Consider the following 27,926-nt stretch of genomic DNA (forward strand, 5'->3'; position numbering starts at 1 on the left):
GTGATACTTATATATGGTTCACTCATTACAATGGAGAATGAGTATGGATCTCCAGAAGGTATCACCCCAAAACAATAATGTTAATGACACTCTACGGAAGGATCGCTACAAACCTTTCTAAAAAGCCCTTCATCAATGATAAGCAAGATATCTCAAAACAGAGACTGTTTCATCACCCAGATGAGAAAAAAATGAAAACACATAAACTAAGCAAAGAGCAAATGTTTGGGAGTCTTATGAACCACAGAACTGGGGCAATGAAACTCCCATAATTTCTATTCTAAGATAATGTTTTGCTTTCCCATTTTATGTTTGAAATTTGGTGGAGAAAATTGCCCTCTATCTTGATTTTTCCTGGGTAGACCTTTGATAAAATCCTTATTCAGCCTTCTTTTCTAATACCTGGAGAGACTGACTGAAAAAGAACTATCTCTGATGATAACTGAGAAAGAGGTTACTGCATTTAAGTGAGATCTCTTGGGCTAACAGGCAACAATTCTTTTGTTTTGCCACAAGAGACTATAACAATCTTGATGCCTTCTGTAAGTTCCCTTTAATCTCAAGATAACAACTGAGTATGATCTGTGGAAAAAATGGAGAAGTCATACTGAGTGTACAGCTAATGCCAGATGTAGACTGAAAACTACAGTACACACAAAGAAAAAGTATTGGTGTTCATCAAAAGCATTGTCTCTGTTTCTGTTTACAAAGACACTTCTGGTAACTTGATCATAAATCCCTGTGACCGTCAAATTAGACCCTAAATTGGGATATCAAGAGTGTGAATTAGCATTATCTGTACATATGTATTTTATGCATTAAGTATTTTTAACATTTGACTTATTAATAAGTCATCTATCTGAAATTTTTCTTTTTCTTTTTTTTTTTTTTTCTTTTGGCCAATAGATTAGGCTTATGTAGAGCTCTTGGCTTTGATCCACCATTTCCTTGTTAAATGTTTAGGATTTGTAAGTGTTGTGACCCTTGTGCCAATGCAAGTAATCCTAATTCCAGCAATTTGCACTTGTCACTTTCCTTTAAACTCCATTACTGCACAGTGAAATTCTGCATGAAATGGCTTGGAGACAATTTAACAAATAACAAATTGGAGATAGAGGGATTTTGTCCCTTATGTCACAATTAATTATTTATTGGGATTTTGGTTTTGTGTTTCAGAGTTGTGACCTGCCGCAGCAGAGTGTTGTTCATATTGTTCAGAGTCCACAGCAGAGCAGTCAGAGAAAGGATGAAGATAACCGTGCTGGAGGTAGTCTAAAAGGCTTGAAAAGAGAACCTGAAAGTCTAACTCGTGTGGATCTCAGCAGCAGCATCCTCCCGTCTCTCTCTGAAGGGTTAGCTGTTATTCTGGATAATGAAAGCAGAAGCACTTCTCTTCCCTCTGACAAATCAGGTAAATCTGTCATTTGGTTCAGTAGTCATCTGTCATAGTTCAGTATGTTGACCTGAGAGCACTTGGCTCTTTCTTTCTAGGATTTCCCTATCCATATGATAGGGCAAAGCAACAACAAAAAAAATTATTTTAGTTTTTAAACAACGAATCTAATTTTATTAAGAGGATATGAGTATCTAACGTCTTCTATCAAAATAACTGCTTAGTGGATAAACTGAATCATTTTTTATGTCGTTTCTGTCTCTAACTTCTATTAAGCTAATATTTTTACAAATGATTATAAGCTGGCAAAAAACTCACAGGTTTAGGAGTAGATAAAAATCGTCTCTCTAAAACTTCCGTAACAGAAGTTTTTTTAACTAGAATTTTGGGCAGCTTATGCATTGGCAATGTATTTAATTTCCAATCTGTCATAATGTTTTTATAGCTGTATATTTTATTAAGAAGTATTTTTATACAATAAGCCTCCTAAAACATAATTAGCACGGAGTGTACTGATTCATATTATGGATTTTAGTTGTCTTTGGTCCACCAAATTATTACTAAGAATGTCTTCATTGTGAACATCCAGTGGAGGCAGAAATTAAGCTGCTGGCAAACCGATGATGCTGTTGTGTTTAAAATGATTCTTGATAGAAATATCCAACTCAGAAATGAGCTATAAGTCTACCTTAGATATTGCATGAATGATCTCAGGGTAACTCTCTCACACACATGCATTATAACTAACCCTTATTGAAACCTGTGCACATCTCAAATGAAGAGCCATCAGTGTGTAGAGCACTAGATCCCAAGTGGTGTTTTGTGGTATTAGTTCATCAAAAATGTCATTTAAAAAAAAAAATAAAAAAAAAAGGTTCAAAGATATGCTTTATACAGAATGGAAGGGATAATACCAAAATGTTATGTTCAGAATAAACAACATAATATGTGAATATGACAGAGATTTCTCTGCGACTCACTTGACTGCAAAAATCATCTTGCTTAACATAACAGTTACTAAAACTGTTAAAACAGCTTTTGAGAGGATTTCTTAAATAAGTCATGTAGAAAATAGACAATTCATGGGAGGGTCACAGACGTGTCCCACAAGTGACTTGATCTACCTCGCACTGCCAGCTAATGATGAATGAGTGCAGTTTAGGAACACATTAGTGCCTGGCTAATGATGCACATCTCCCATTCTGAATGACTAATGAGGTAAGAGGGACGCATGCCCACCTACCTGTGGTGAGCTGGGAACAACTGGTTTCAGGCAGTGCTTACCATCCCAATCAGGAAAATGTTGTGAGCTTCTTAATGCTCCTTCTCATTCATCCTTCCACTACAGTGTACAATGTCTACTTGGACTGAAGGGCTATGCTTGACTTTACAGAATTAACGAATTTTCATGTAGTTTATTTTTCCCATGCACTGCACAGTCTGTGAAGCCAAGTACAAGCTGATTGGTACCTTGTGTTCCAGCAAATGTTTTCATGGCCAAATGGCAGTTGAGGGAAATGTGTTGAGGATGTACGTGGACTAGTTCTATCTGTGATTAGACTAAATGGATTTCTTACAATAGGGGAAAAAATGAAAAGCCTCCTTTAATGACTAACAGTTCTGCCTGGAAGACTGTTAGTAACAAGTACTTTTTAATGGCCTGTTATCTTCTCAGCTTGTTATGCTACTCACTATGAATATTTGTCCTTGCCTCTGTTCAGCTCTGCCACTTTGTTGATTCTATGGAGGAATTTGTTTTTTGTTGTTGTTATCATTAGAGTTTGGGGAAGTAGGGACTTGTTTGTTTTTCTTTATGGTCACGTAATTTGCTAAGTTAAGAACTAGCCTGGAAAAAAATAATGAAGCAAAAAAAGAAAAGTTAAATCCAGATCAATTCCTCAGCCACCTTCCCTGTGAAGTAGGCAGACACTTGCTTTGGCACAACTGGGAAGAATACAAGTAGTGGGAATGAGTGGCCGAGGGCTGCACACACCAGCACTGCCACTTTAATTATGCTTTTCAAGCTGCTCGCTGAGAAGGTGAATGGCTGTGGTGGTGATTAGCTCACATTAACTAGCTCTGCTGTAGAACCAACCATTGTCTCTTTTTCCGTATAACACATCACACACAGGGAACAGAGGACAGATTTAGGTCTACAGTTCAGAGGCAGAGGAGTGATTTCATTGATTATTGCTTAGTCAAACTTGCCTCTCCACTGTTCTATGGTTATGGCAGCAAGCTCTAGGAGGCTTCATCTCTTTCAGAAGCCTAAGGTATTTCTGCATGTTACCCCAGGATGCTGACACTATATCCCTACCTTGCACTTATGTTACTGTTTGCCTACCTTTGGGTTCTGAGGAAAAGGATTTGTGAGCCTAACTAGTTCTACTGTCAGCCAAGAGACTCGCATCATCATCTTCGCATCTTCTTTAACTTAACTTTCCCTCACACTTGCACTCACCTCCCAGAAGCTTTCCAGTGTGTAGTGAGTGAGTATAATGCACAAAATACATTCACAGATTGTTAAAATCTGGCTCAGGTCAGTATGAGAATTTAGTCTATTATGGACTTCACTTCTTACCAAAATTGTGCAATATATATATATCTATATATGTATGGGTGTGTTATATTGATCAAAACTAGTTAAGTTGCAGGCAGATTTTTTTTTACTGTCAGCTCATATTAATGTTGTTGCCTATTTAATTTCTGATTATCCATTACCATTATCAACTATTTTATTATGTGGTCTAGAATTAAGTCCTTAGTCATTTTGTTTGCAGCTTTTAAGCAGTGCTGATCTGTTTAATTCCCTATAATATACCAGTGTTCTTCAGCTAGCCTTTAAAAATTTCTTGAATTCTTCTCTGTCTTCATATTTCTTCATATTCTGCTTTCATGGAAGCAGATGTAAATGAAGCATGGTGATTTAAGCATGCAAAGCTGTAAATTCTGCCTCAAAAAAAGGAAAAAAAAAAGAAATTTTTTACCAAAACTTAGGCTGTGTTAAAACCACCTGTCCTGACAAATACGAATTAGGACAGATAAAACTAACATTAGCAAAACCTCAATGTTTTCAGTACTTGAAATCTTTCAATGGTGATGCTGTTCTAGGGCTATGTGACAGACTAATGTATGAAAGACCCAGGCAGACATCCTTTAATAGGGAAATCCAGAATTTGGTGGTTGGATAGTCATAACTGCATCATTCTAATGAAACGACGAAAGCAAAAAAAAAAAAAAAAAAAAAAAAAAAAAAAAAAAAAAAAAAAAAAAAAAAAAAAAAAAAAAAAAAAAAAAGAAAGCATATTGCTGGTACATTAGGAATACTTTTTGAATAGTATTCTCATAATTATGTGTTAAATTTTCTATACTTGATAGGTAAGATTACATTATACTAAATTTCTTCTAATCTAAAAAACCATGAGGATAAGAAATTGTTTTTCATCAGTTTTGTGTGAAGTAATGAGAAGTCTAAGTTCCTGATGTATTTTAAAATTAGAAATAAGGCTTCTAAAACTTATGCTGTTAAATTAGTTCCAGGTCAGGAAGCAGTTTGATGTATTTCTCCACCTCCCCATTTTAATGTGGCATTAGGCTGAATACTCTTTGTCTGAAAAATGCAACTGCTTCTCTTTCTTATCATCTTCTCGAGAATGCCATCAAAATGTGTGCGCTGATCCATCCAAACTGGCCTCCAGCATTGTGAGAACATCTATATGATACTCTGAGACATGAAGCTTTATAAGTGTTCTATAACAAAGCACTCCTTTTTTCCGTGACCCAATTTTGGTTTGCTGTGTCACAAAACTGAACACCTAAGAATTTACTGTTGCTTATAAAAATAAAAATTCTTAAGTGTTCTCTGTATCATTTAATTGCATTTTTAAATGGAAATGAATCAGTATAAGGATTTTTTCGTTGACATGTTTATAGGAACCATTAACAGATTAATTATAAAATAAACTTACGAGTTAAATATATTTGTGGTCTACACTAGAGTAAATCAATATTTTGAGGAGGGAAATTCAGTATTCTGTTTAATTTGTGCTATATAATTAGATCACAGAATCACAGAATGGTTAAGGTTGGAAGGGACCTCTAGAGACCATCTAGTCCAACCCCTCTGCTCCAGCAGGGACACCTAGATCCCTTTTTTTCTAAAGAGTTATCATAACTTATTCTAAGAACCAATGACCAGGATACTTGTGCTGATTTTTCATTCTTAAATATCCTGAATAGTAATACATCAGTTATGCTGGTTACATGATTCTTACAGTAAAGTTCTTTTGACAGGCATTCATTTGAAAAAGATTCATTGTGCCGTGCAAAGAGAAGTAATAAATTAGTATGCAACCAATGTTTTGTTTCAGCAGACACATTCAAATCACAAGTTCAGTTACTATGGTATTTTCTGATTTGGTGCACTGACAGTTTGCTTTTGTATTAGGATTAAATCCCATAACCACTTTTAATGTGAAAGAAAATGCATTATGCAGCACATTTTGATTGAGTGTGCATATGATTCAGAGCTCTTAAAATGCATTATTTTATGAAGTTTTAAATATGAAATACAGAATCAATCTCAGGATCAATCTACATGCAGGAAAAGGAAGGAACTAATTTGTTTATCTTAAAAGAGTGAAATAAAGTATCAACTCAGCAATAATATGCCAGTCCTGATTTTGGTCAATAGTTCAGGGAAGCACGTCTGCATCTGTCTTGGTTAAACACTGCCTGAGTGTATTGTATGTTGCAAATAAATGGAAAATACTGTTAGGGAGCCATTCGTAAGACTGGTAAGTCAGACCAGTTTAAAACTTTAAAACCAGAAGTTCTCAAACAGTGATCCATATTTGAAGCTCTGAGATCCAAGAAGGTATTTTTTTGGTGATCCATTTAGATGATAATGGTCTCAGGGCTCTGGCTCCACTTACTCAATTGCAGCTGCTAAAATACATAGAATCAGACCAGGTAAGGAAAAATATTCCATGAGATGATACTTCTAGTTAAAATCTATTCATAATATGATAATTTTTCTGGAACAATGCTCTAGTTTTTGATGCACAGTATATAAGGAGATAGTCTGGATACAAATCACATCTCAGCCATAGTGGCAAAAAAACAATTACGCAAGATCAAACTGATTGTCTATCTGAATCTCGTACTCATTCTCTTTTAATACTTACTTATTTGGTATCTGATACTTGAGAAGAAGGACGGAATTCATATCATGTAATGTTAAATTTAGAGAAGGAGTATTCCTTTTTATAGGTGATCTACTCTGTCTGACTACTCTTCAGGTAGACTTTCTGGATAACAGCATTCTTTAACCTGAGCTTTCAAACGCTGCTTCCTGAACAGGCTGCAGTATCAATTCAGGAATTAATTGCAGGATAGAGGGAGAGTTTTAACCCTTCTAATTAACTATTACTAATTCTGTCAAAACTTTCAAGCTGGTTAGGCTTAGAAAAATACTCTGGTTATTCTGTTTCCAGTAGGGTTATAAAAATTTACCCTTACAGAGTCCTTGGAAGTTGGTGGTTATGTACATTGTGTCTTCTGTTGGGGTTATTAACCCTTGACAGCTCACTGCTGCAGTACTTTCTAGTTCCCAATATGAAAATTGATATTCCCTCTTGACCTTCCAGCAACAGCAAAAAGTGATTTTATAAGACATTAGCATAATGGAACCTTTTCAATAAAATGATAAATTGAGCCCATTTCGGAAAACAGACTGGACACTTGATAATTTATTGCAGTCAGTGACATGCTGGAGACCTCATTCGTATCATATGCTTTTAACTCTGATGAAAGTGGTGCCATTTCCCCATACCTTGCAAGTCTCTAAAATTCATTTGAGAGGAGAAATGGTCTTTTCTAATAGAGCCAAAAGCACTTCTGGGAATGCTTATCTTTACATGGCATAATTATCTCTCATGAGCATGTCTAATTACTTTATTGTATTTAGAGGCCCTTCCGTGTTAATTGAAGCCGATAACATTTGCTAGCTCCCCTATGTCAAGGGCTAGGGAGGCAGCACTGTTGTGTCCTTGGGATGTGTTTTGATTGTCTGTGGGTGAAAGCATAGACAGGCTTTCTTCTGCAAATGCATAACTCACATGTTTATGCCACCAGCTGGAGGTGGCATTTGTAGATGGAAAATGTTCTGTGTTGATTAAACAAAACTGTGCATGTTATGCTTTCCAGAGAACTGTTGGCATCAATTGTTGGCTTACATTAGAGTGGGAAAAAAAGGAAAACATTTTGGAAGCACCTCCTATATGTAAAAACACATGAATAGACAAGGTGATTTCTTTTTTTTTAACAAAAAGATGCTAATTATAAGTCAAAACTAAGAAGAACGCTTTGGTTAAGGTGGATTAACCAAACATTCACTGACTCTACTGTGGGACTTAGTGTTTGCACTGCTGTGTGATCTCTTTCAAAACATCTTACTCTTCACAATGACATATGAGACGTATTCTTTCCTCAAATCCCATGTCTGAGTTTCATGAATACCTTTTGGAGTTCTGTGCACACAGCAAGGATAAGGAGAGAACAGACCTATTAGAAAGGTTTGATCAATAAAAAGTAATTACGTGCTTAGTAATATAGTTTAATATAGTTTAATAATAGTTTAATGAGAGTTTAATAAATTCAGTTGATACTAGGAGATGAAAAATAACTATAGAGAATGCAATCTCTTTGTAAGGACAGATTGCTTCAATGGGACCAAATCTGAACTTCTTTAATAGAAAAATAACCTTGCCTTAGGCAAGAGAAGATGTATTCTCTGTATTTTTTTTTAGACAAAATAATGCTCGAGAGAGGAGAATGGAGAGTTAATTCAAAAGATTTAATTCTTATTCACAGAAAAATTTTCATTGCTCTGCCAAAACGTCTGTAGACTTTTGCCACTAGCTCTCTTAGGGCCCAGGTTTCACATTTGGGCTGCTACCTAGATGATTACTGTTAGAGTTGCCAAGATGTCCAAGGCCTCCAAAAGTGGCCTTCGTGTCCATTTAGGTTTCTCATTGGAGATTGCCAACATTTTGTTTTGTTGGTTTTTGTTGTTGTTGTTGATTTCTGCTGTTTTGTTCTCTGGGGTATTTTATTTTATTGAACCATAAAAAAACAAACTGAGATTCAACATTGATTTTATATGAATTTCCAAAATTCTTCAGTGTGAGTTTTTCTTTTTTTCTCCTATTATGCTGAGGAATACCTCATGCGCAAGTCTTGCTAATTCTGTCATATGCATCCGTCATGACAGAACACTGCCTACATTATACCCACCAAGAATATTACTCAACTGAAGCAAAATTAAGATCCATGCTGCACAGACAAGCATCATCCTAGGTAATAACCAAATATTTGCTACAAGCTTCTAGAATACTGACGTTCTACAGAATCCATTAGCATTGCAATCTATTAGTATCTCAGAGCATACCGGAGTTGTGTGGATTTACAGCATTTAGGATCAAATTATCACACTGACAGGAAAAAATCAAGACAGATGTTCTGTTCCTTGATCTGACTTTCACTTATGAAACAACATGCTGCAATGGCCTGCAAGGGAAGTTGTCTGAAATATTTCTGAATTATATATGTCATAGTAACACTTTCTATACAACCACTATTTTAGAATCACAGCTAAATCAGGAACCTATCAAGAGTCTGAAAGCCCCTATTTATCTGCCAGTCCTAAGAATCAGGACTAGTATTTATGTAATCTAATCTTTTTAATTTATGTATTCACTGATATATCTGAAACTGTACCCTATAAGCTTATATCTATAAGTTGTTGGCATTGTTGGCATTGCATTGATTGCAATTTTAGTCTCACGTCGTTTGCCTTAAAAACGCGTCAGGTTCTGATTTAGCAGTTATATCCAACTGATACCATAACTGGCATTTGCAGCTGAATGCTTCAAACAGTTTTGACAGCCTCCATACCTAAAATTCTTTCTTCATTTCTGGAGTAGAATATCTCTAACTGAACTTCCACTTAAAATGCAGGCCCATCTGGTCCATAGATTTTTATTTTTACTGTCTCATATATTTTTATATATATTTAACTGCTCTCCCAGGAGCAACAGAAAGATTAAACAATCAAAGGCAGCAGCTGAATCATAGAATCATAGAATCCTTTAGGTTGGAAGGGACCTTTAGAGATATCTAGTCCAACCCCCCTGTACATGCAGGAATCCTGGAGCAGAATGGGGGACTTACACAACCAAAATGTTTACTGAGGACATAGGTAAGCTTCCATGACATATAAGCTTCCATGATACCCAGGAAGGTGGAATGGTGACTGACATAGTTAGTTCTGTGACTTTTTACATTTATATGTCAAAAGACGTAGAAAAAGGAAAAGGGAGAAACATGGTTGTGGTGATGGGGGATTGAGGTGTGGGTAAACCAGCAGTGCAGCCAAGTGGAAGCTTGGAGGATAAAATATGATGGAAAAGGGGGAGATGCTGCCTGAAAAGGGGAAGTGCATTAGAACAAACATGCAAGCCAACTAGTTAGATGTGGATGTTGGAGGTAAGCTCAAAAACCTCACAGTTGGGAACCTTGCTAGCTTCCCTCTCCCAGGTCTCTCTGTCTTGTACTGTGGAAAGAGATCCAATAAGTCTGATTTAGATTAAATGCTTACACTGCACTAAAGTCCTTTGATTTCGGAAGTTTACTTTCTGGTCTGGCACTCTTTGGTGCCAGGGCACCTCCAGGTATTGAGTTGTGGCTGCTGCAGCAGCAGGTTTTGTCAAGAAGATGAAAAAAAATGTGTCAAGTAGAAGTATTATTTATGCTCTATAGTCTTTCTATTAACTTGGAGATTTTTCAAGTAAATATAGCAGTATAGATTTAGCAAATATATTCATTTCTCCCACCCAAGCACAAAGAAGAATACCTTTTAAGTAAGCAGCAGAAAGGTGGCTATTCGTCTGCCACTCTCTATTTAACTTGTGACTTGTAGATACGTAAAACTTCTTTATTAAATATTGCAATCTGTAACTATAGTATCTATTCTCTTATTTCTCCCTGATCTATTAACATATTTCATTTTATTGACCCTATTCTTGTGTAACCTCCTATAGTTCAGGTCATGAAATCTCTTTCTTTGCTTGAGTGGCATCAGGTTTTTTCATTCAAAAATTTCTATTCAGGTTTTTGTTCTGTTACAAGCCTAAATGACTTCTATGTGTGAGAACAGACAAGATGATATTATCAAGAATACATCATATTCCTGCAGAAGAAAATCTCAACTGATGGGATCAAAACTCCTGAAATTCTGAATTACATCTATTTCTGACACACTTATTGATCTGGTGTGTCAGTCAGTTTTCCAGACTAAAGGATTCTTCTAGTCAGTTATATATGCTGTAAATACAGCAGAACTTCAGCTCAGATGCAAGTAGAGCAAGAATCTGAGTTAAGGCTAGGGAAAAGTTATTACATAGAAGGTAGCTTAATTATATCCTAGATTAACTTGGATCTGCACTAGTAACTCGTAAACATCAGCTAAAGATGAAAGCAAAGATTAGACATCTGGAAATCCTGAGTAAAATACAAATATTTCACAAGTTGTTTTGATTTTTTTTTCTGATATAATGACTTTTTACAATGAGGGTAGGCAGGAACCATCTAGAAGAATTTTTTTCTCTTCAGAGGCTGTAGGAATGTCCTCTAAATTATGGCATGACTTGAATTCAGGACAGGGAAGGACAGCCCCCACCACTTGCACTTCTGCAACAGTCAAAAAGAATTGTATGGGAGAAAAAAATAGAAGGAAAAGTGCATTCTTACATTCATGCGAAATAGGTGAAACTAGCTTTTGTAGAGATTAAGAGGTATGCAGTATTTCTCACATGAATGTGCAAAATCATCTTTAAATGTTTCTGTTTAATTTCAGAAGAACCACCGCCCGAAAGCAATTGTTTGTAATTGACTGTTGTGACACTATTAAAAAAAAAAAAAAAAAAGAGTGTTAACTGGTTCAAAGTGTGACACTAGTCAGCAAGTCAGGTTATGACCAGGTTATTGGTAAGGCACTATTTTGCACATAGTGTGGTGAGGAGTAACTTCTCAGTAGTTTATATGGTAGGAATATTAACATTGGGTGGAGGATTTCCCAAACTGACAGGTTGAAGAATGATAATGGGACTAGTGTAAGCTGTAGCTTGCATTAGTTTTTAGATATATCTCAAATACTTTTCCAAAAATGTTTGTGCCCTTTTTTGGTTAACTGATATGAATAGTTAATACTACCGGTCATAATCTTTTTTAAAGCTTATAACACCATTCCTAATATATTTATAACTTTCAGTTATCCTCCCTAACTACTTAGCACTGACCCACATAGGGAAGCGTCACTTTTTCTTTTTTTTTAATCAGCAAGTCATATAGAATCACAGAATCACAGAATGGTTGGGTTGGAAAGGACCTCTAGAGATCACCTAGTCCAACCCCCTGACCCAGCAGGGTCACCCAGAGCATGTGGCACAGGGCGGCATCCAGGCGGGTTTGGAAGATCTCCAGAGAAGGAGACTCCACAGCCTCCCTGGGCAGCCTGTGCCAGGGCTCTGTCACCCTCACAGTGAAGAAGTTCCTCCTTACATGCAGATGGAAGTGCCTGGGTTTCAGTTTATACTCATTACTCCTTGTTCAGTTGCATGCCACCAGCCAGATTTTCCTTTTCTTAAAATAAGTATTTTGTGAAAGTAGGCTCATTTCATTCAAAATTGGAGCTCCATGGCAGTCCATACAATACATATATAAAGTCACGTGTTTCATATCTTTTTACCATTTTGCTACAAATAACATGTATTTTATATGCAATCTTAAAGTTCTTGAAAGACTGACAAAATTTGCTACTAAATATATATGTGCTTGTGAATGAGGCTGATGATTAAGATGTAAGTAGTTCTTGCTTGAAGCTCAAGGCCTTTGATTAAAATAGTGTATGCAATTTTTAGTTCATCAAAGGAAGATAAATTTATAGCACATTATTTACAATTGCCCCTCTGGTCAAACACTCATACTGGTATTACCTGGCATATAACATGGCCCCTATGAAATGACAGCTCTTTCTTACATTTCAGTACAGTGAGGCATCTTTACTGAAAGTTGATAATGCCTTTATCTGCTCTGTGCTCTACATTCAGGTCCTGCCTTTATCTTTTCCTGGCCTATCAGTGATACAGCACAGCTATGTAGGTTTATATATTCTGTCAGGGAGAATATTCTGTTCCCTAATCTTTTTTCATTTATTCTGAGTCTTTTTTTTTTTTTTTTTTTTTTTTTTTTTTTTTTTTTTTTTTTTGAATTGTAAGTGATATTTCCATTTTTTTTTTTTTTTTTTTTTTTTTTTCATTTTTGATCAGGTCTCTGACTGTCCTCTCCAACATTCAATTTCACTCCTTATGCAAAATATCCCTTTGATAGTATTGTTCAAAAGCAGCAAATCAAACTTTGGCTGCCTGATTCTTTTTTCCATGTTGTGGCAGGAGCTTCTTTGACTTAAAACTTCCTATGCTTTTAGTACTTCAGCTAATTAGCAGTGGAGCACCTAAGCCGGCTCTAATCACCGGCATAGTCTCAAACTGAAATCACCAGACTCAGAAAAGATCCAAACAAAAACATGGGGCTACAGGATTTATCCGTTTCCTAGGCCTAATCCTACCAACACATTTCAGACCCAAAGCAGAAATTGTCATTGGAGAGATCTTGATGCAGCCTCACATCTCCTTTGGCATGTGTCTTGCAAACCCACTCACCTTGGGGCTTTATGTATTTCCTAACACAAACCCCAAATCTAATGCTACCCCTAATCTCTGGTGTGGCCTCAAGTACAGTCTGCTAGATCAATTTCAGGATAAAAATAATGTCATTGGGAGACCTTGGTGCAACCTCCCATCTCTTAGACCTGTCCTTTGCAATCCCCTTCCATATGCAGCTCCAGGCTTTATCACTCTTGCACCTAACCCAAATGCTAGTTTCCACTGTGGTCTCAATCCAATCCTACCAAACTTCTTGCAGGCTGAAAGGGAAAAGTTTCCTTGGGGAGTTCTGAGTACAACTTTCATGTCTTTTATAAATAAACTCCTCATGTGTCTCCTGGCTTTATATATCTCCTAAACCTAACATTAATCTTCCCCGTTGTTAGTCTTAAATTCTTTCACTTTGTGTCATATATTACTTTTCTCCTGTGTATCATTTGCCAGTCTTTCAAGAGTGAAGTTATGAAATGAGATTCTGTGAAACTAGTTTTTGAATGTCATTTTTCATATTTTGTTTTCTAGTGGAATCATCTTAATAGGATTTTCTTGCATTTGATACCTTTAACCATATTATTTTTATTATGAACCTGTTATCTTTAGAGTGGAAGGCTGTTCCTTTTTCTGAAAAAGAGACAGCATACTGAAGGAGAAAGGATGTATTACAAGAAGAAAGAGAAATCAGTATTTTTGTATCGATCAGAAAAAGTATTCAGAAAGGAGAGGAAGGAGGATGTAGGGTAAGTTAGCTGAGTAACAAGAAAATGAAGGTTACAAAATGAATAAAAGAGAAATGCTGGTGAAGTTCAAGAGAAGGGAAAGACTTTTTTTGAAAAGGACTGGAAAAGAAATCTATTAATTTTTTTACCTACCCTATTCCAGATGTCAGAAATCTATCACAGCGAATATTTTTTTTTCTGCATTTTTTGATCAGTAAACATGTCTTTTTGCATACAGAAATTTTAGACAGGAGGGAATGATCTGGAAGGACAAATGTGCACCTTTAGATATTCCACCTGTTACACAGCCATTATGTCCTTTTTCAGCCAAATTACAGATCTTCTGAATGGTCTCTCTTTCTGCTTTCATTCATATTCCCTGTTACAGTGACAAGTCCTTTTCCTTCTGCTAACATAGGGTTGTGTCTTCCATTTACCTTAATTCTGTGGGATACATAGGCATTCTGGAAGTCATGTTTGAGTCTAAACAAAAATTTTGAAGGTTTTGTCCATTTGACACTCTACCTATATGCTAAAACAGAGTAGTCACAGCAAAAAAAAAAAAAAAAAAAAAAAAAAAGAAAAGAAAAAGGAGTTGACACATTTACATGCAAAAAATGAATTATTGTGCCCAGTTCTTGAATTCTTGTGGGATTAATCTCAACTATTTTTAGAGGTCTGCAATGTGGTACTGCACCTGGTAGTCCTAGATCCCCCAAACACAGAAAGAAACAGTCTCTCTTAGGGTTCAATTTGCCTGGCATGTTCATATCATCTCTTTTGTACCTACTTTAGGATAAACTGATCAGGCCATAAAAGCTCCCATTTTTCTCAATAAAGTATAGTGTGAACAGCTTAGATGAATCTGACTGTCAAATAAATGCCACTCTCATAGTCTATAATGGGCAGACATCATAAAGAAAAATTATAATCATCACGAGATAGCAAGCTTTATAAATGTTTGCATCAGCAATATAGCAAGGGGGAAGCCTGTGCGTGCTATTTGCCTTTAAAATCTTTGCAGGCAGAGATGAACAGTTAAATAACAGTTAAAGTTAAAGGCAGAACACACTAGAGAATGGAATCTTATTATTATCTCATCTTTATAAATACAAACTTTTTAAAGCACAGACTAACCTAAACTTCTTACTTAGCTTTATTTGCGCACTTTCACTGCTTTGAAACTACTGGGCTTATAATATAGACATATTTTATCCTATTGTGTTAAGCCAAGCAAAATTCTTAAAGTGAGGACAAATTGAAAAAATACATTTTCACTTCTCTCCATGTATTTTTCATTACATGTGTAAAAAAATTTTTAAAAATGGTTTGAGACCATTTACAAATCAAAACTAGTATAATTGCAAATGTAATGGAATCTGAAGCAGTGTTAGCTTCATGAAGCTTGCAGGCTTTTGAGAGATTTTTCCATAGCTTTGGCCTCTATTAAATAGCTGAGTTAAAGGAAAGAATGAGTATTCTTACTACCTAACCATGAGCATTGAAAATGCAGTTCAAATGAAACTGTAGGGTCTCCTAATACCTCCATTCAGATTTAACATTGTACACCACCAAAGAGCGTACTTTCTACACTCATATACATATATATACATATTATGCACATATAAATATGTAAATATATACTCATATTATTAGCCATTCTAGATAAAAAAAGTCACACTGGAAAAACAAACAAACAAACAAACAAAAACAACAAAAAAGTTACAGGAGCTGCAAAGTTCCACATGGTAAAATTACACATTGTATCAGCTCAGACATAAAATACCTGTAATGAAAAGATCGGGAAGCGGAGGAGGGAAAGGAATAAGTGGACAGCTTGTCAATTTTTCTTTCTTTCTTGTTTTCCAAAAATACTGCTTAATGTGTATATAACTTTATATTTGTACAGTTCTAGATATTTTATTCTCCTTTATATTATATGATGAGAAAGTGATTTTGAACCTGATTTTTTATGAAAAAGTTGGCTTATGAAAATGACACTGCTAATGAATATAGGTAATACTTGTGTGTTTGATCTAGGGATATATTTGAAAATCTACTTCCCATTGCTCTTAAGATAGTTGAGTAATAGTTTGAGTTGGAATAGATAGTAAATGAAGCCAGCATATCAAGATAAGCTTGTGCACCTAAGAGGTAAAACTGGTAAAATAATAGAATCACAGAATAAAATAACAGAAAGAACAGGTCAGATTAGGAGATCTATGGGGGTAATCTCATCAAATTTCCTGCTCAAAGCATGGCCAGCTATTAATGAGATCACACCAGGCTGCTCAGAGCTTTATCCAGAGCCGTCTTGAAATCTTAAAACATGGAGACTGTGCAGCCTCTCTAGTCAACTTGTTCCCTTGCCAGACTGTTGTTTCTCCTTATTTGTGCACCTCTTTTGTTTTAACATTTGTCCTGTATATCTTATCCTGCCACAGTATACAGCTGTGAAGAGCCTGGCTCTGTCTTGTGGATAATCTCCTTGTAGTTCTTGGGGCCTGTTCCTTCAGCCTGTCTTCACAGGGAATTTCCTACAGCCCCAACCATTTTGGGGGTCCTTTGATGATTTTTCTCAAACTTTCAATGTTTTTCTTTTACTGAAGGGGCCAGAATTGAACAATACTTTAGGCATAATCTAGTGAGTACTGAGTAGAAAGAATAAGCATTTTCCTTCATCTACAGGCTCTGTATTTCATACCACCCAGGATACTGTTGTCCTCTGCTGCCAGGGCACATTGCTCTAGGCTCATGCTCAGTCTGCAGATGCCCAGGTCCTTTTCAGTTTGGATCCCCAGCTGCTTGCTAGCCAGCCAGTCTACAGCCTAAACTGTCGAAAGGGGTTATTTCTTCTCAAATTCAGGATTTTACATTTGTCTATGTTGAATTTCATAAGGGTTCCGTTGGCTCATTCTTCCAGCCTGTCTTGGTGCCCCTCAAAAGCAGCCCTGCCCTTGAATATATGGAATGTCTCCCAGTTTGGTATTGTTAGAAGCTTGTTGAGAATGAAACAGTAAAGCACAGATCAGCTTATCCATTGATGTCTTAGCTACTACTTGTGACAAACTACAGTTTTAATTTTTTGGTGTGAGTTTTTGGGGAGGCACAGTTCTCCTTGTGTGCTGGTGTTTATTTAAAAGCTATGGAAAGAAGCTTACAGTTTTCCAGATGAGTGAAAGACCTCGTAGAGCACATGTACTTGTCCACTAGCACATGTTATTGATGAGCAATAGAAGAATATGCCTTACCTGTACTGGCTGATACTGAAATGGACTTTTGACTAAATAACAATTTAAAAGGGAAAAGAAATACTGAAAATGGAATCTTCACTCATTCAATAGCTAAGGAGTTGTGCTGTTAGCTACTTGAAAGCAGGAAAGTGGAGATACAAGTTGTGTTACATGCTGGTTTTCAGTACAAAGGCCTGGCCTCTGTTAAATACGCATTGGAGATTCTGGATATATAAAATAATGAAAAAAATGCCCTTTAAGATGTTCATGCTAGTGGGCCATATTAGAATGAGACTTTAAGTAAATTTTTGAACACAGATAGATAAACCCTGAATGTGGATGGTGCAGGGAGAAGCTCTCGCAGTAGCTTACAGAGAGGGAGTTACAATGCGTAGGAGACTTATGTGCCTCATGCTCCAAAATAGTCGTCTTGATCTTCTGTAATCCCTTTACTCTAGTACTGCCCTCAGACACATTTCTGGTAACTCCAAGTAGGAAGACATTAAGCTCTTCCAACAATTGTAAACTTCACTTGAATGATAATGTTGGTAGAAAAAGTAGAAATCAGCACTCGGACATCATGTTGATAACATAGCATTCATTATGATTCTAGTTGCAAATTATTTCTCTTGTATTTAAGGAGATATTAAACATCTTAGTGCATTCAGCACAATCTATACTTGAGGAAAATTACAATTATTATTATTGTTATCTTTATTCATCACTCACTGCTAGACAGGCATGCTGTCCCCCAGCACTGAGAGATATTAAACTTGATCATTAGCCTTACCTCTGATGAAGTACTTTAAGTCATTCAGTTTATACAGGGATTAAGTAGGTTTTTGGTAGAATTCTTGGTGGATATTAGAAAGTAGATATGATGAATTTAGGTTATTGTACTCTGTTAATTTATCTTTTCTGTCATGTTGTTTGATGAGTAGTATGGAAGGATAATAAAAATGGAAATAACTTCTGTTCCAACACTTATAACATAATCTAAGCATATAATTTGTCTCATTACCAAAACTATCTTAGTAGGATAGTCAATGAATATTTCTGAATAAACTTCTGGAAACTCTGGGAACCTTAATTGCTGTTCACTATTACATAGCTCCTCGCTTTAGTTAGGAAGGGAAAAACTATATTCAAACTTATTTTCGACTTGATGCCACAAGGATAATTTTAAACTTGCCACTTTATGACACTTCAGTATAATTATGTTCTTTCTAAGTAGATAATTTCCCTAATAACTGAGATTTCAGAACTGTTTCTAGAACTCAGAGGAACTAAATGCTATGTAAGAAGAATGGGTGGAGAAGACTGAGGAAATGTGGTAGTGTTTTTAAAAAGTAGTTAAAAATCCTAGGAAAATTTTCATTTCTGAAAATATTTGAACAAATAATCTAACTATCTTCAAGCATCTGGAAGAAAGAAAGGGCAAAAGTTACAGTCACCTTGAATTCATTAAAAAAACAAATAATTTTGAACTATGCAAAAAAGGAACAGATTTTAGATATTAACACTTGTAAGAATTTTGACAGTTTAGCGTAATGCTGTTATTTGTAAACTGAGAGCCCTGATATACATAAAGATACTGTGCATTGCTATGAATTTGTCTACTAACTTGTAGACAAGTTGGAGGGTAGGTATTAGTAGTTCATCATCAAAATGGCCTGCCCTACATCTGATATTAGTCAGTATTCTCATTAATGACCTGGAGGGTGGAATAAACACTTCCTAAATTTGTAGGAATCACCAAGCTTGGAGGTACAGTCAATAAACTGGAGTAGAGTCTTAGAATGCCAGATGGTCATGATAAATTGAAAGTGTAGCATCATGCTGATCAATAGGAGACAGCCCAAAGAATTGCACTAGTCTGACAGTAGTCAGACACACAAATACAGAATGAGTTACAACAAATTAAGCAGTCAAGGATTCAGAGGTTCTTGCTGGATCATACTCATCAGGAACCAAAAATATTATACCAGTCAGGTTAAGGGAAATATTATCTAGGAGCATTTACACAGAAATATGACCTGTGAGATGCCTTAAAACTGCGGTGCTCAGCAGCAGAAAGACTTCAACTGGAATTTCGGTCAACTGTGGGAGCTGTACTTAACACCACTTAAAGGAAAGTTCAAGAAAAAAAAATATTCTGAACTCTAGAGAGTACCATTTATAAGAAAAGAATGACCATTTTGCAGTTGACTACCCCCAAGGAAGACAAAACCAATAAAAAATATTGCTGCAAAGAGAAAGCAAACAAAATTTTCTATATCTATGGTGGAAAATAGACAAAGTTTAATTTCAGCACATAAAATTAAAGCTAAAAGAAATATATTTTTGATGGTAAAGACACTGAGGTGTTAGAGGTGAGGTGAGGTGTTAGAACAGATCGCTGCATGAATGAGGTTGTATGTTTCCTGGGACTTAGGAAAGGAGGCAGGTGCTTACTTTCCCTGGCAGGTCCAGTCCAATTAAGCATGCTCACCTATGATAAGGGCAAGAAAGGTAGACAGCGTTGCCAGGCAGTAAAGCATAAAATTATTTTTGCTAAGTTCAAACAAATTAGGAGAAGAATTTATCAATGCATCCTAATGAAAGACGCTCTATTTCTTAAATCTCTTGAGGCCACAATGCAGATTACATCTTGGGCTAGGGGATAGATAGAACCTGGTGACACACGGAGAGTGGGGTTGCAAAGAACATGCCAATTAAGATGCAAGGCTTCACCAAGTTCTCTCCAATGACCATTTTTTCCTATGGGTCTGAAACAGGTCTGGTGGGTTCTACTTGAGGCCCCATGAGAGATTAGGGTTGAGGTTGGGGCTGGGGTTAGAGTTAAGATAAAGATAAACCTTGAAATAACATGTGAAGCTTGTGGTACTAGAGATGACTTCTGGAAAAGTCAGCTTATCTTCATGGACTGTAAAATGCTTTCACACCCTTAAAAATTCAGTTTTGTAAGGATCTCCTCCTGTGGATACTGATTTCAATTTATGATAAATTAAATTAAAATACTATTCACCACTATAACTGATCACAGTTGCACTGTCGTTAGGGATGAGCATCGTGTAATGTTGTTTTGAAAGACTTGTTGGCGTACCAGCAGGTGGGGAAAGCTGGAAAAGGGTGTCTGTCCAGACCAAGGTCTGAATGATGGCCAAAAGAGACTGTTATGGTACTTTGCCAGTACCTGAACACTGAGACTGCACAAAGCAATAATTGCAGATACAGCACTTTTTCTTTCCCTGTCTTTTTCATCCACATAATATACATACCTACAAAATGGAGTAGTAGTTATAATTTAATTTAATTTTGGTGTTAATTCTCACCTTCAGTATCAGAACCCGCACTTAAAAAAGGACATCCATTCTTTTTTTTCCACTCGTAATTTGCTGTGTCTGCAATTTCTTGCTGAGTACCAGTGTTATAAAATATTAATGGAAAATTTTATGAAAACCTATAGACCATGATTGAATGAGGAAAGTCGAGGTTGTAAGGTTGATGCTGCAGCAGTTTTAGTGATTACTGGCATGGTGCCATAATTACAATTCTTATTAATATTTTCACATCATAGCCACTGCATAAACCAGATTTCTTCACCTTTGTTTTTTTCAGTTCTCCTCTGAAAAGGGAGTCAAGAGGATCAGTCAAGGGTCATGTTAAGATTTCCACTGCCAGGGAAGCCAGTGTAATGTTGGGCTTCAGTGTGGTACAGGATGCCAGTATTCAGCATTGGCATGTTTGATCTTGTTGTCAGCATCCTCTATTCATGGTGATGCTGCTTAGGACGTGCACCTAATAGTGTAACTGCACATTGTGTTGCACTGTGTCAACCTCACTGCATGAAATGGTGGGCAGACTGCTGAAAATTGACATTTATTCCTTTCAAATTCCTTAAAATCAGGTCACTCTTACTGTGACTCTCCAAAAGCTTTGCAGTAGGAGACATTTCCAAAGATATTCTGGGTCTATGCATCAATCTGTGCTGCTTAATTGCTCTAACTAAATATATTTATATATATAAATATATTCTTGTTGTGCTTTGAATTTGTGCATTGGGGATGCATTTAAGGGGGATCTGCATTTTTGTATTCATGAGAAAGGAGGAAGAGAGGAAATCAGGCTAACATAGTTTATTTTCACGAGGAGTAAATATCAAGCTAACAAACAAGATTTATCCTCTGCAGTAAATCAGCAATATACCTCATTCCAGGCATCTCCTATGACTGCTATTTTTTACTGCAGTATTTGGTCATGCTGATTTATGCTACACTATCCTATGAATATTTTGCAGAGTATTATCAATAATATAATTTTATCTTTGGGTCCAGATGGAATGAGCTTAGAACACAAAGCAGGCAGAAAGCATGATTCTTGCCCTAAGTAGTTTACTACTTGAAATAAAGTTAGTATAAAATAGGAGACAGGGACAGAAGACATCAAGAGGATTGGATCAGGAAAAGCATCAGCCCAATTAACACGAATATTTTATTCCATAAGGGCTCATGTGCTTAATAACATGGTTCTGCTTGACTGAAAGGATTTCATTAGTCATAGCAGGAATTCATCCAAAGAGTAGGACTGAATGAGGAGAGTGAGTAGCGGCTCACAGATCTGCTCAGGATGAGTGCTCCTGCCCATGAATAGAAGCAGCAGCCTAATTAGGTCTCAAAGCCCAGGCAGAAACCAGAGCAAAGGGAGAGGAGTGGCGATACAGAAAGAAGAGAAGAGCCCTAGTGTCACCTCCTGCTGCAGCTGGTCTTTGTACAGCTCAAACTCAGTAGGGAATGGTACTGATCTCTGATGCTTCTGATTTTCTTTTTTGGCAATAACATTCTTGTTTAAGTCATGAAATATTTAAATTGTGTTAAGTTTAATGTTCTTTGCTGTCTCTTGTTCTTTTTGTTCTTCTGGGTTGTGGGTTTATTTATTTATTTATTTATTTATTTTCAGTTTTATGTTCATCCTGCCTCATGGAGCTGCCAAAAGGAAGGGACAGTCATTTGCCAGTGCACTCTTTCTCATTTTCAATTTCATAATTTAGATTTTGGTTGTGGATTCTACTTCAAACTGAGTCAAATCCACAAGTGCACTTCTTGGTCCTAGTTTAACAAGTCTCAGGCAAGACTGAATAGGGATCCAGATGTTCTGAACTGGCATACTTGATTTGGATTCACTTCTCTGCATGGTACTATATGTTGAATAGTTCAGCATATGCCATTTTTTCTTCATTTGAACCATTTTTATCTCAGATCTGTGTCATACACTGATTTGAGAAGGATGCTCTCAAGTAATACAGTTGCTTTTATTCGCATAAGAACATCATGATTTCATTTAAGGTAGTGAAGGATATAGGTGTGAATGGATGGATATATGCTTATTTTCCACAAAATCTCAATTTAGTTACAATTCTGTTATGCTTTACATGGTAATAGTTACTGCAACTACTACATGGTAATAATTACTACTACTTATGTTGTAGTAATTAATATTTCCCAGGAAAGCATAGTGACAGCATAATGAAACACTTGATAGATGTTTTGAGTAAAATTAATATAACCCGTGATGTCCTCTAGAAACGTGGTTTATATTTGCTCTAACCATGTTGTGTTTTTGGAAAAAGTTTGTCATGCTTTTTAGTATGTATTATAATTTTTTTTCAAGCAGTGTGTGTTCTTTGAAGACACACACATCTTTTTTCTCAGGTTGTATTTTATTTTTTGACAACAGAGTTCCATGAAGTTTAATTATGGAGATGAATTGCCACTTTGTTCCCATTGGGTACCTATGAATAGGTGTAACACAGAAATGCTAGGGATTGGTAGAGATTTTCATTAGCAGAACAGTCTTGCCCTTATCATTCTGAAGGACATGTAAAAATAAAGCAGTTCAGTCTTGTTTATGAATATTATTTGATGTTATATTTCATTGTATGGTAATATGATCAGATTCAAATTTACTTAAAAATTATTTTAATGAAAAAATGTGAGGAAGATCAGGAAGATGGGTAAGAAAACACTAGGAAACTTTTGATCTCTAAGGGATTCCTCTGGATCCTATAAATTCACCCTTGTTAACAAGAAATAGATCCACAGACATTCTTTTTGATATTGGGATAATCAGAGGAAATCTTTATTTTGAGCTCAGCTCAGTTTCTTAAGCTGGAGTTACTGAACCAGAGATTGCTAGTCTTGATTAAAACCAGCATGCTGTGAATCTTCCATCCTTCAGTGAGGAGTAACAATATTCACCCTAAAAAGTGGCTTACTGAAAGCAATAACCAGTATTGCACGTGAAAGCAAATAATTAGCATTGCTTCAGGCTTACACAATTCTCTGCATATCATGTTCTGTTCCATAGTTCAACAGAACAGAATGTGTTTCATTTCATTTTCCTTGAAAATGTACTTGGCCTAATATCTTGGCAGCAGATTACTAACTTTGCTAGGTTACACAGCTGCCAGCAAGAATAAAGAAATGTTTTTCAGGCTTCCATGTATAAAACTAAATTTGCTAAATTAAATATTTGTTTCCGTGTTGTATTATCAATCAAGCTAATCTTTTAAATTTGATCCAAGGAATCTGTCATATAGCTTGGACTCACTAAAACTTGCGACTAGACGAATTTACAAGGAGGAAGGCAAAAGTTGTGTGTAATTAATTAAATGTTCGGGTATTTAATCACATTCATCACTTGCCAAAAATTTCAGTGGGTGCTCAGCAGTGGCATGTTCTAACTCAAAAGTGGATTTGTTTTCCAGGAGTTATGCAGCTGCAGCTATTAAAGAATAGATCATGGAAACTCTTAAGAAATAGACCAAGCAGTACAATCAAAATGATGTGTTCAGGCCTTAAAATTAGTCAATGTATTTTCTTTACATGTCAGAGTAAAGTAGAGTAAAACAGAAACCTTTTGTTGCAGGTTGTTACTCATTTCACTACAAATTGAACATTATTTTTTATTTTCTTCCTGACAGGTGCTGCTAATTACAACAGCTTTTACGTTTTTTGCAAAAGTTTCTGCCACGCCGTGAAACCTGGGAAACTGAGGGTCCGCTGCAGTGACTGTAAGCAGGGGACGCTGACTCTGACAAGGGTGAGTGAATATTCTGAGGCTCGTGGAGTATGTAAGAACTGTGTACATGTACTTCTACCTATTTGAATATATGTGCTCATGTGTATATGTATGTCTACCTGTGCCTTTTCTTTCTCCATACAACTGAGAAGCCTAATTTGAAGATTTGTAAAAACTTCGTTCTCTTATCTCTATTATTGCAGCTTACAGAAGGAAAACACTGGGGACAAGAGCTCCAATCCTTGAAAGACATTCTTAGCTTTATATTTTCTTTTAAGCCTGAATGGTTAACCTGGAACTATGCATAATACATGCAACTAAAGTATGTGCTTAACGGTTGGAATTATAGATGCTTATATGAAGCTTTGAGTAGTATTTAAAGCCACAAAGACCTGAACATAGTCATTAATTATGAATGTTATGGAGTGAGACAAGGGGGGATTAAGTGGCTGTGCAGTTGGGAGTATTAATCTATCTGGCCAAGCTGCCAAGGCAAGGAAAGAGTATTGTGTTGGGACACAAAGCTGATAGGAGAACTGTCAGACTGAGTTTACATCCTGAACCAGAAATGTTGTTGCACTTGGCTGTACTAAGCTGGCAATTGTGATATTTTTGAGGTTTTACATCCAGGCCCTGCTGAATTTCACTAGTTGAATTTCACTAGGGAATGATAGTCCTCCTCTCATAAATCACAAGAAAAGTTTGTTACAGGAGAACTTTGGAGTACTTTCTGTCATATATTTGACACATTTCAGTAAATAAACCATTATCTGTGGCTAATTTTGCTTTAAGGTTCATGAAGTAGCCCTTTGCTTTTGTATCTTTGTATCTTCTGTATTTTTGTATATTTTACTTCTGTATCTTTCTGTATCTTCTGTGAGATCCTTTATAATCCCAACTCCTATATTCTCGTTGAAATAATAATAATGCTTATAAACATCTTATTCAAAATGCCTCGAAACACCCTTCACCCCCACAACACCAACAAAGCCCCTCGAGCTCTATGCACAAGTCCTGAATTAATTACCTGGGTATCTGTAATGTTTTTCGAAGGAGGGATTTTGTGGCATTACAAATGACCACATCAACAGGGAACACAGTCAGTAATTTAAAGCAATGTGTAGCACTCTAAGATGAAGACTCCAACAGCATCTGAGACAAGTTGCTTTCCCTGCTTATGAGACACTAATTTATAGTTAATTGTTACCTAAAAGGGATGATCATGCTTTGGTTCATCCTTTAATGAACCAAAACCACTGGAGTTCTACTCTGAGCTTTAAAAAAGTTTCTCTGCAGTCTTGTGTAGTAGTGAGTAGTAGTATTTACTGAATCAAAGTAGTAGTATTTCTGAAGCAAAGCTTTTCATTTTTTAACTCTTATGTCTCAGTTTCCATACTGCACAACAAGGATTTTCTAGTTTATCTTGAGGAATTATTGGAAAAGCTCTGAATATAAATAGACCTACACTAATCCTTCTCTACCAACACATCTGGAAGACCATTTATTGGCAAACATTTTCCTTTTTTTCTAGACCTCAGCTGTCAGCACCAGATATTAACAAACTGCATGAGACTCGAGAATCCAGCTAGCTGTTTTCTCCCAAAAGTCTCATTTAAATATTGTTAATCATTTTAAGTTTGAACCATATATAATTTGACAGAGGAGATGTTATTTCTGATCTACTATTTCTAAAGACTTTCTACCCAAGCTGAAAATAAACACAGATAACAGTCTGTTCAAATTGAATATAAGCAATAGGACTGGTGAAAACCATTACAATGTTCTTCGGGTGGCAGAGGGGTTGGTGCCTTGTATGCTGCAGTGCTAGCCCAGTTTGGGACAAAGCAGAAAAGAGGGAAATCATCTCTCAGTGTTGAGTTTTAGATTTTTCTCTATCTCATTTTTTTCAATAATGCTCATGTCTATGACATGACATGATACATTATGTCTGTGTTTCTTATCCCTCCTCCCACCCCTTGCAAATAAGGAGAATCCATTATTATTCTTTCTCTCAGATTCTAGAGGAGCTAGTCCTTAGGAGCAATGGGTATGTCTGGCATAGTGGTTTGGGTTGGAAATACTCAACACTTCCAAAAGGGAAATGTTTGCAAGAGGGTCACACTTACTTTAATGAATTTGCAAAGCAAGTTTGTGTTTTTCTAAATGTATACAATTTCCTTTAGTCCCACATTTCTGAAGATTAGCTGCAGGATTGTATATGAGCCTGTACCTTGTTACTTTCTATCTTCTTATTTTCTCATCAATCTTTCAGGGAAACATAAAATAATTTCATCTGGAAAAGCTTGAAATTGATAGCTGTGGAGTTTTACTGCATTTGTTTTTCAGTACAGTACATAAAGCTCTTAGCCTTAGTGCTAAGCAGAAGTGTTGCTCAGAGCTAGTGCTTGTATCTGTAGACTGCATAGCAGTAAGCAGGTTATGTCAGACTGAAAACGTTACTGTCAATCACTGCTTCCATGCACTGTTCAAAAATATTCTTGTAAAAGAGAAGTTAGTTTATTACCCCAAACCTTCTTTTGCTTCTGCAATTCCACTTGACTGTGCCTGTGATTGCTAGAAGGGAATTTCTTTACTGGTATTACAATAATTTTCATTTCATAGAGAATTAGTCAAAGTGGAGTTGACACAGTGCTTTGATAAACCATAAAAAAAGACTATGTTGCTCCAAACCACAGATTTGTCAGGAAGGCCACAGGGTTTTTTTTGAAGATTTTTGTTTTTCTTCCTAGTTCTCAGTAAACTGTGCCTGACCTTTACACGGCAGCACTGTGGAGGTTTCTTAAGAAGCTCTCTTGTGCTATAAGCAGCAAAGTGTTATGTAAGCCAGCATTTGTTCCACTAATTCTTGTACTGAAATGAAAATGAATACATGTGTAAAACGCACACAGAGATTTGAGCAGCCTGAACGTACGCTACATGCTAATCCTTTCCTCTACATAAGCCAGAAATGACCAACCTCATTAAGCTGAGCTTTCTCTTTTTAAAGTCATTGACTGGCATTTAAAAATTTTCTTACTCATTTAAACAGTCTAATTCTAAAACCATATTTAGCTGTCATACTTATTTGCATAGCATTATTTTAATATATGATGCTCAGTATGAATTTGCACTACATTTCTGTGAAATTAGAGAGCCCTCTATTTTTGCTTTTACGAAAGGCATCCATATAAATATAAAATGTATACTTTTGCCAAGGACTCCTAGATTGGTGTTTTATGAGCATTTCATGACTTGATGTTTTGAGGGATATACACCAGACTGATTTAATTATGAGAAAACATCAGGCACTGTGAAAGAATCACTTCTCCCTAGATTCACTAATTAATCAAGCATAAAAGCGTGTGTGGAAAGACTGGAGTGTGGGAGCCTTACACAGACCACCTACAAGCCTGCCAGCAACTTTCGCTAAACAGCTTGAAAATCTTGGTCATTAGTTTCACTCTCTTTTATTTCTTTTATTGCTTTTCATTTTTTTTAAATATTTCTTTTATATGCATACAAATATAAGTTGCCATGTTTTCAATGATATATGTTAGGTTTATATTTCTGTTTGCAAAAAAAAAAAAATGTTTATAGCAGTCAAATTTATAGTGAAGAGGAAAATGCATTTCTACAAGATCTGATTCTGCAAATGGTTATACGCCAAGTCATGCACTCATATGACACTTTCAAAATATAAGTGACTGGTATACTCCTGCTA

The 27,926-nt window shown here is 36.1% G+C and overlaps 1 protein-coding gene across 1 annotated transcript in view; it reads left to right on the forward strand.

The window, feature by feature from the left end:
• PRKN (parkin RBR E3 ubiquitin protein ligase) overlaps positions 1-27,926 on the forward strand; it is a 544,832-nt gene that overhangs the window by 89,206 nt on the left and 427,700 nt on the right. The window contains exons 3-4 of the mRNA XM_026044722.1: positions 1,177-1,411; positions 24,108-24,226. Of these exons, the coding sequence (XP_025900507.1) occupies positions 1,177-1,411; positions 24,108-24,226 (354 nt within the window). The remainder of the gene's footprint in view (positions 1-1,176; positions 1,412-24,107; positions 24,227-27,926) is intronic.

The sequence above is a fragment of the Nothoprocta perdicaria genome, unplaced genomic scaffold (assembly GCF_003342845.1).
Source record: "Nothoprocta perdicaria isolate Ctin4 unplaced genomic scaffold, notPer1 scaffold_38, whole genome shotgun sequence".
NCBI classification, from domain to species: Eukaryota; Metazoa; Chordata; class Aves; order Tinamiformes; family Tinamidae; genus Nothoprocta; species Nothoprocta perdicaria.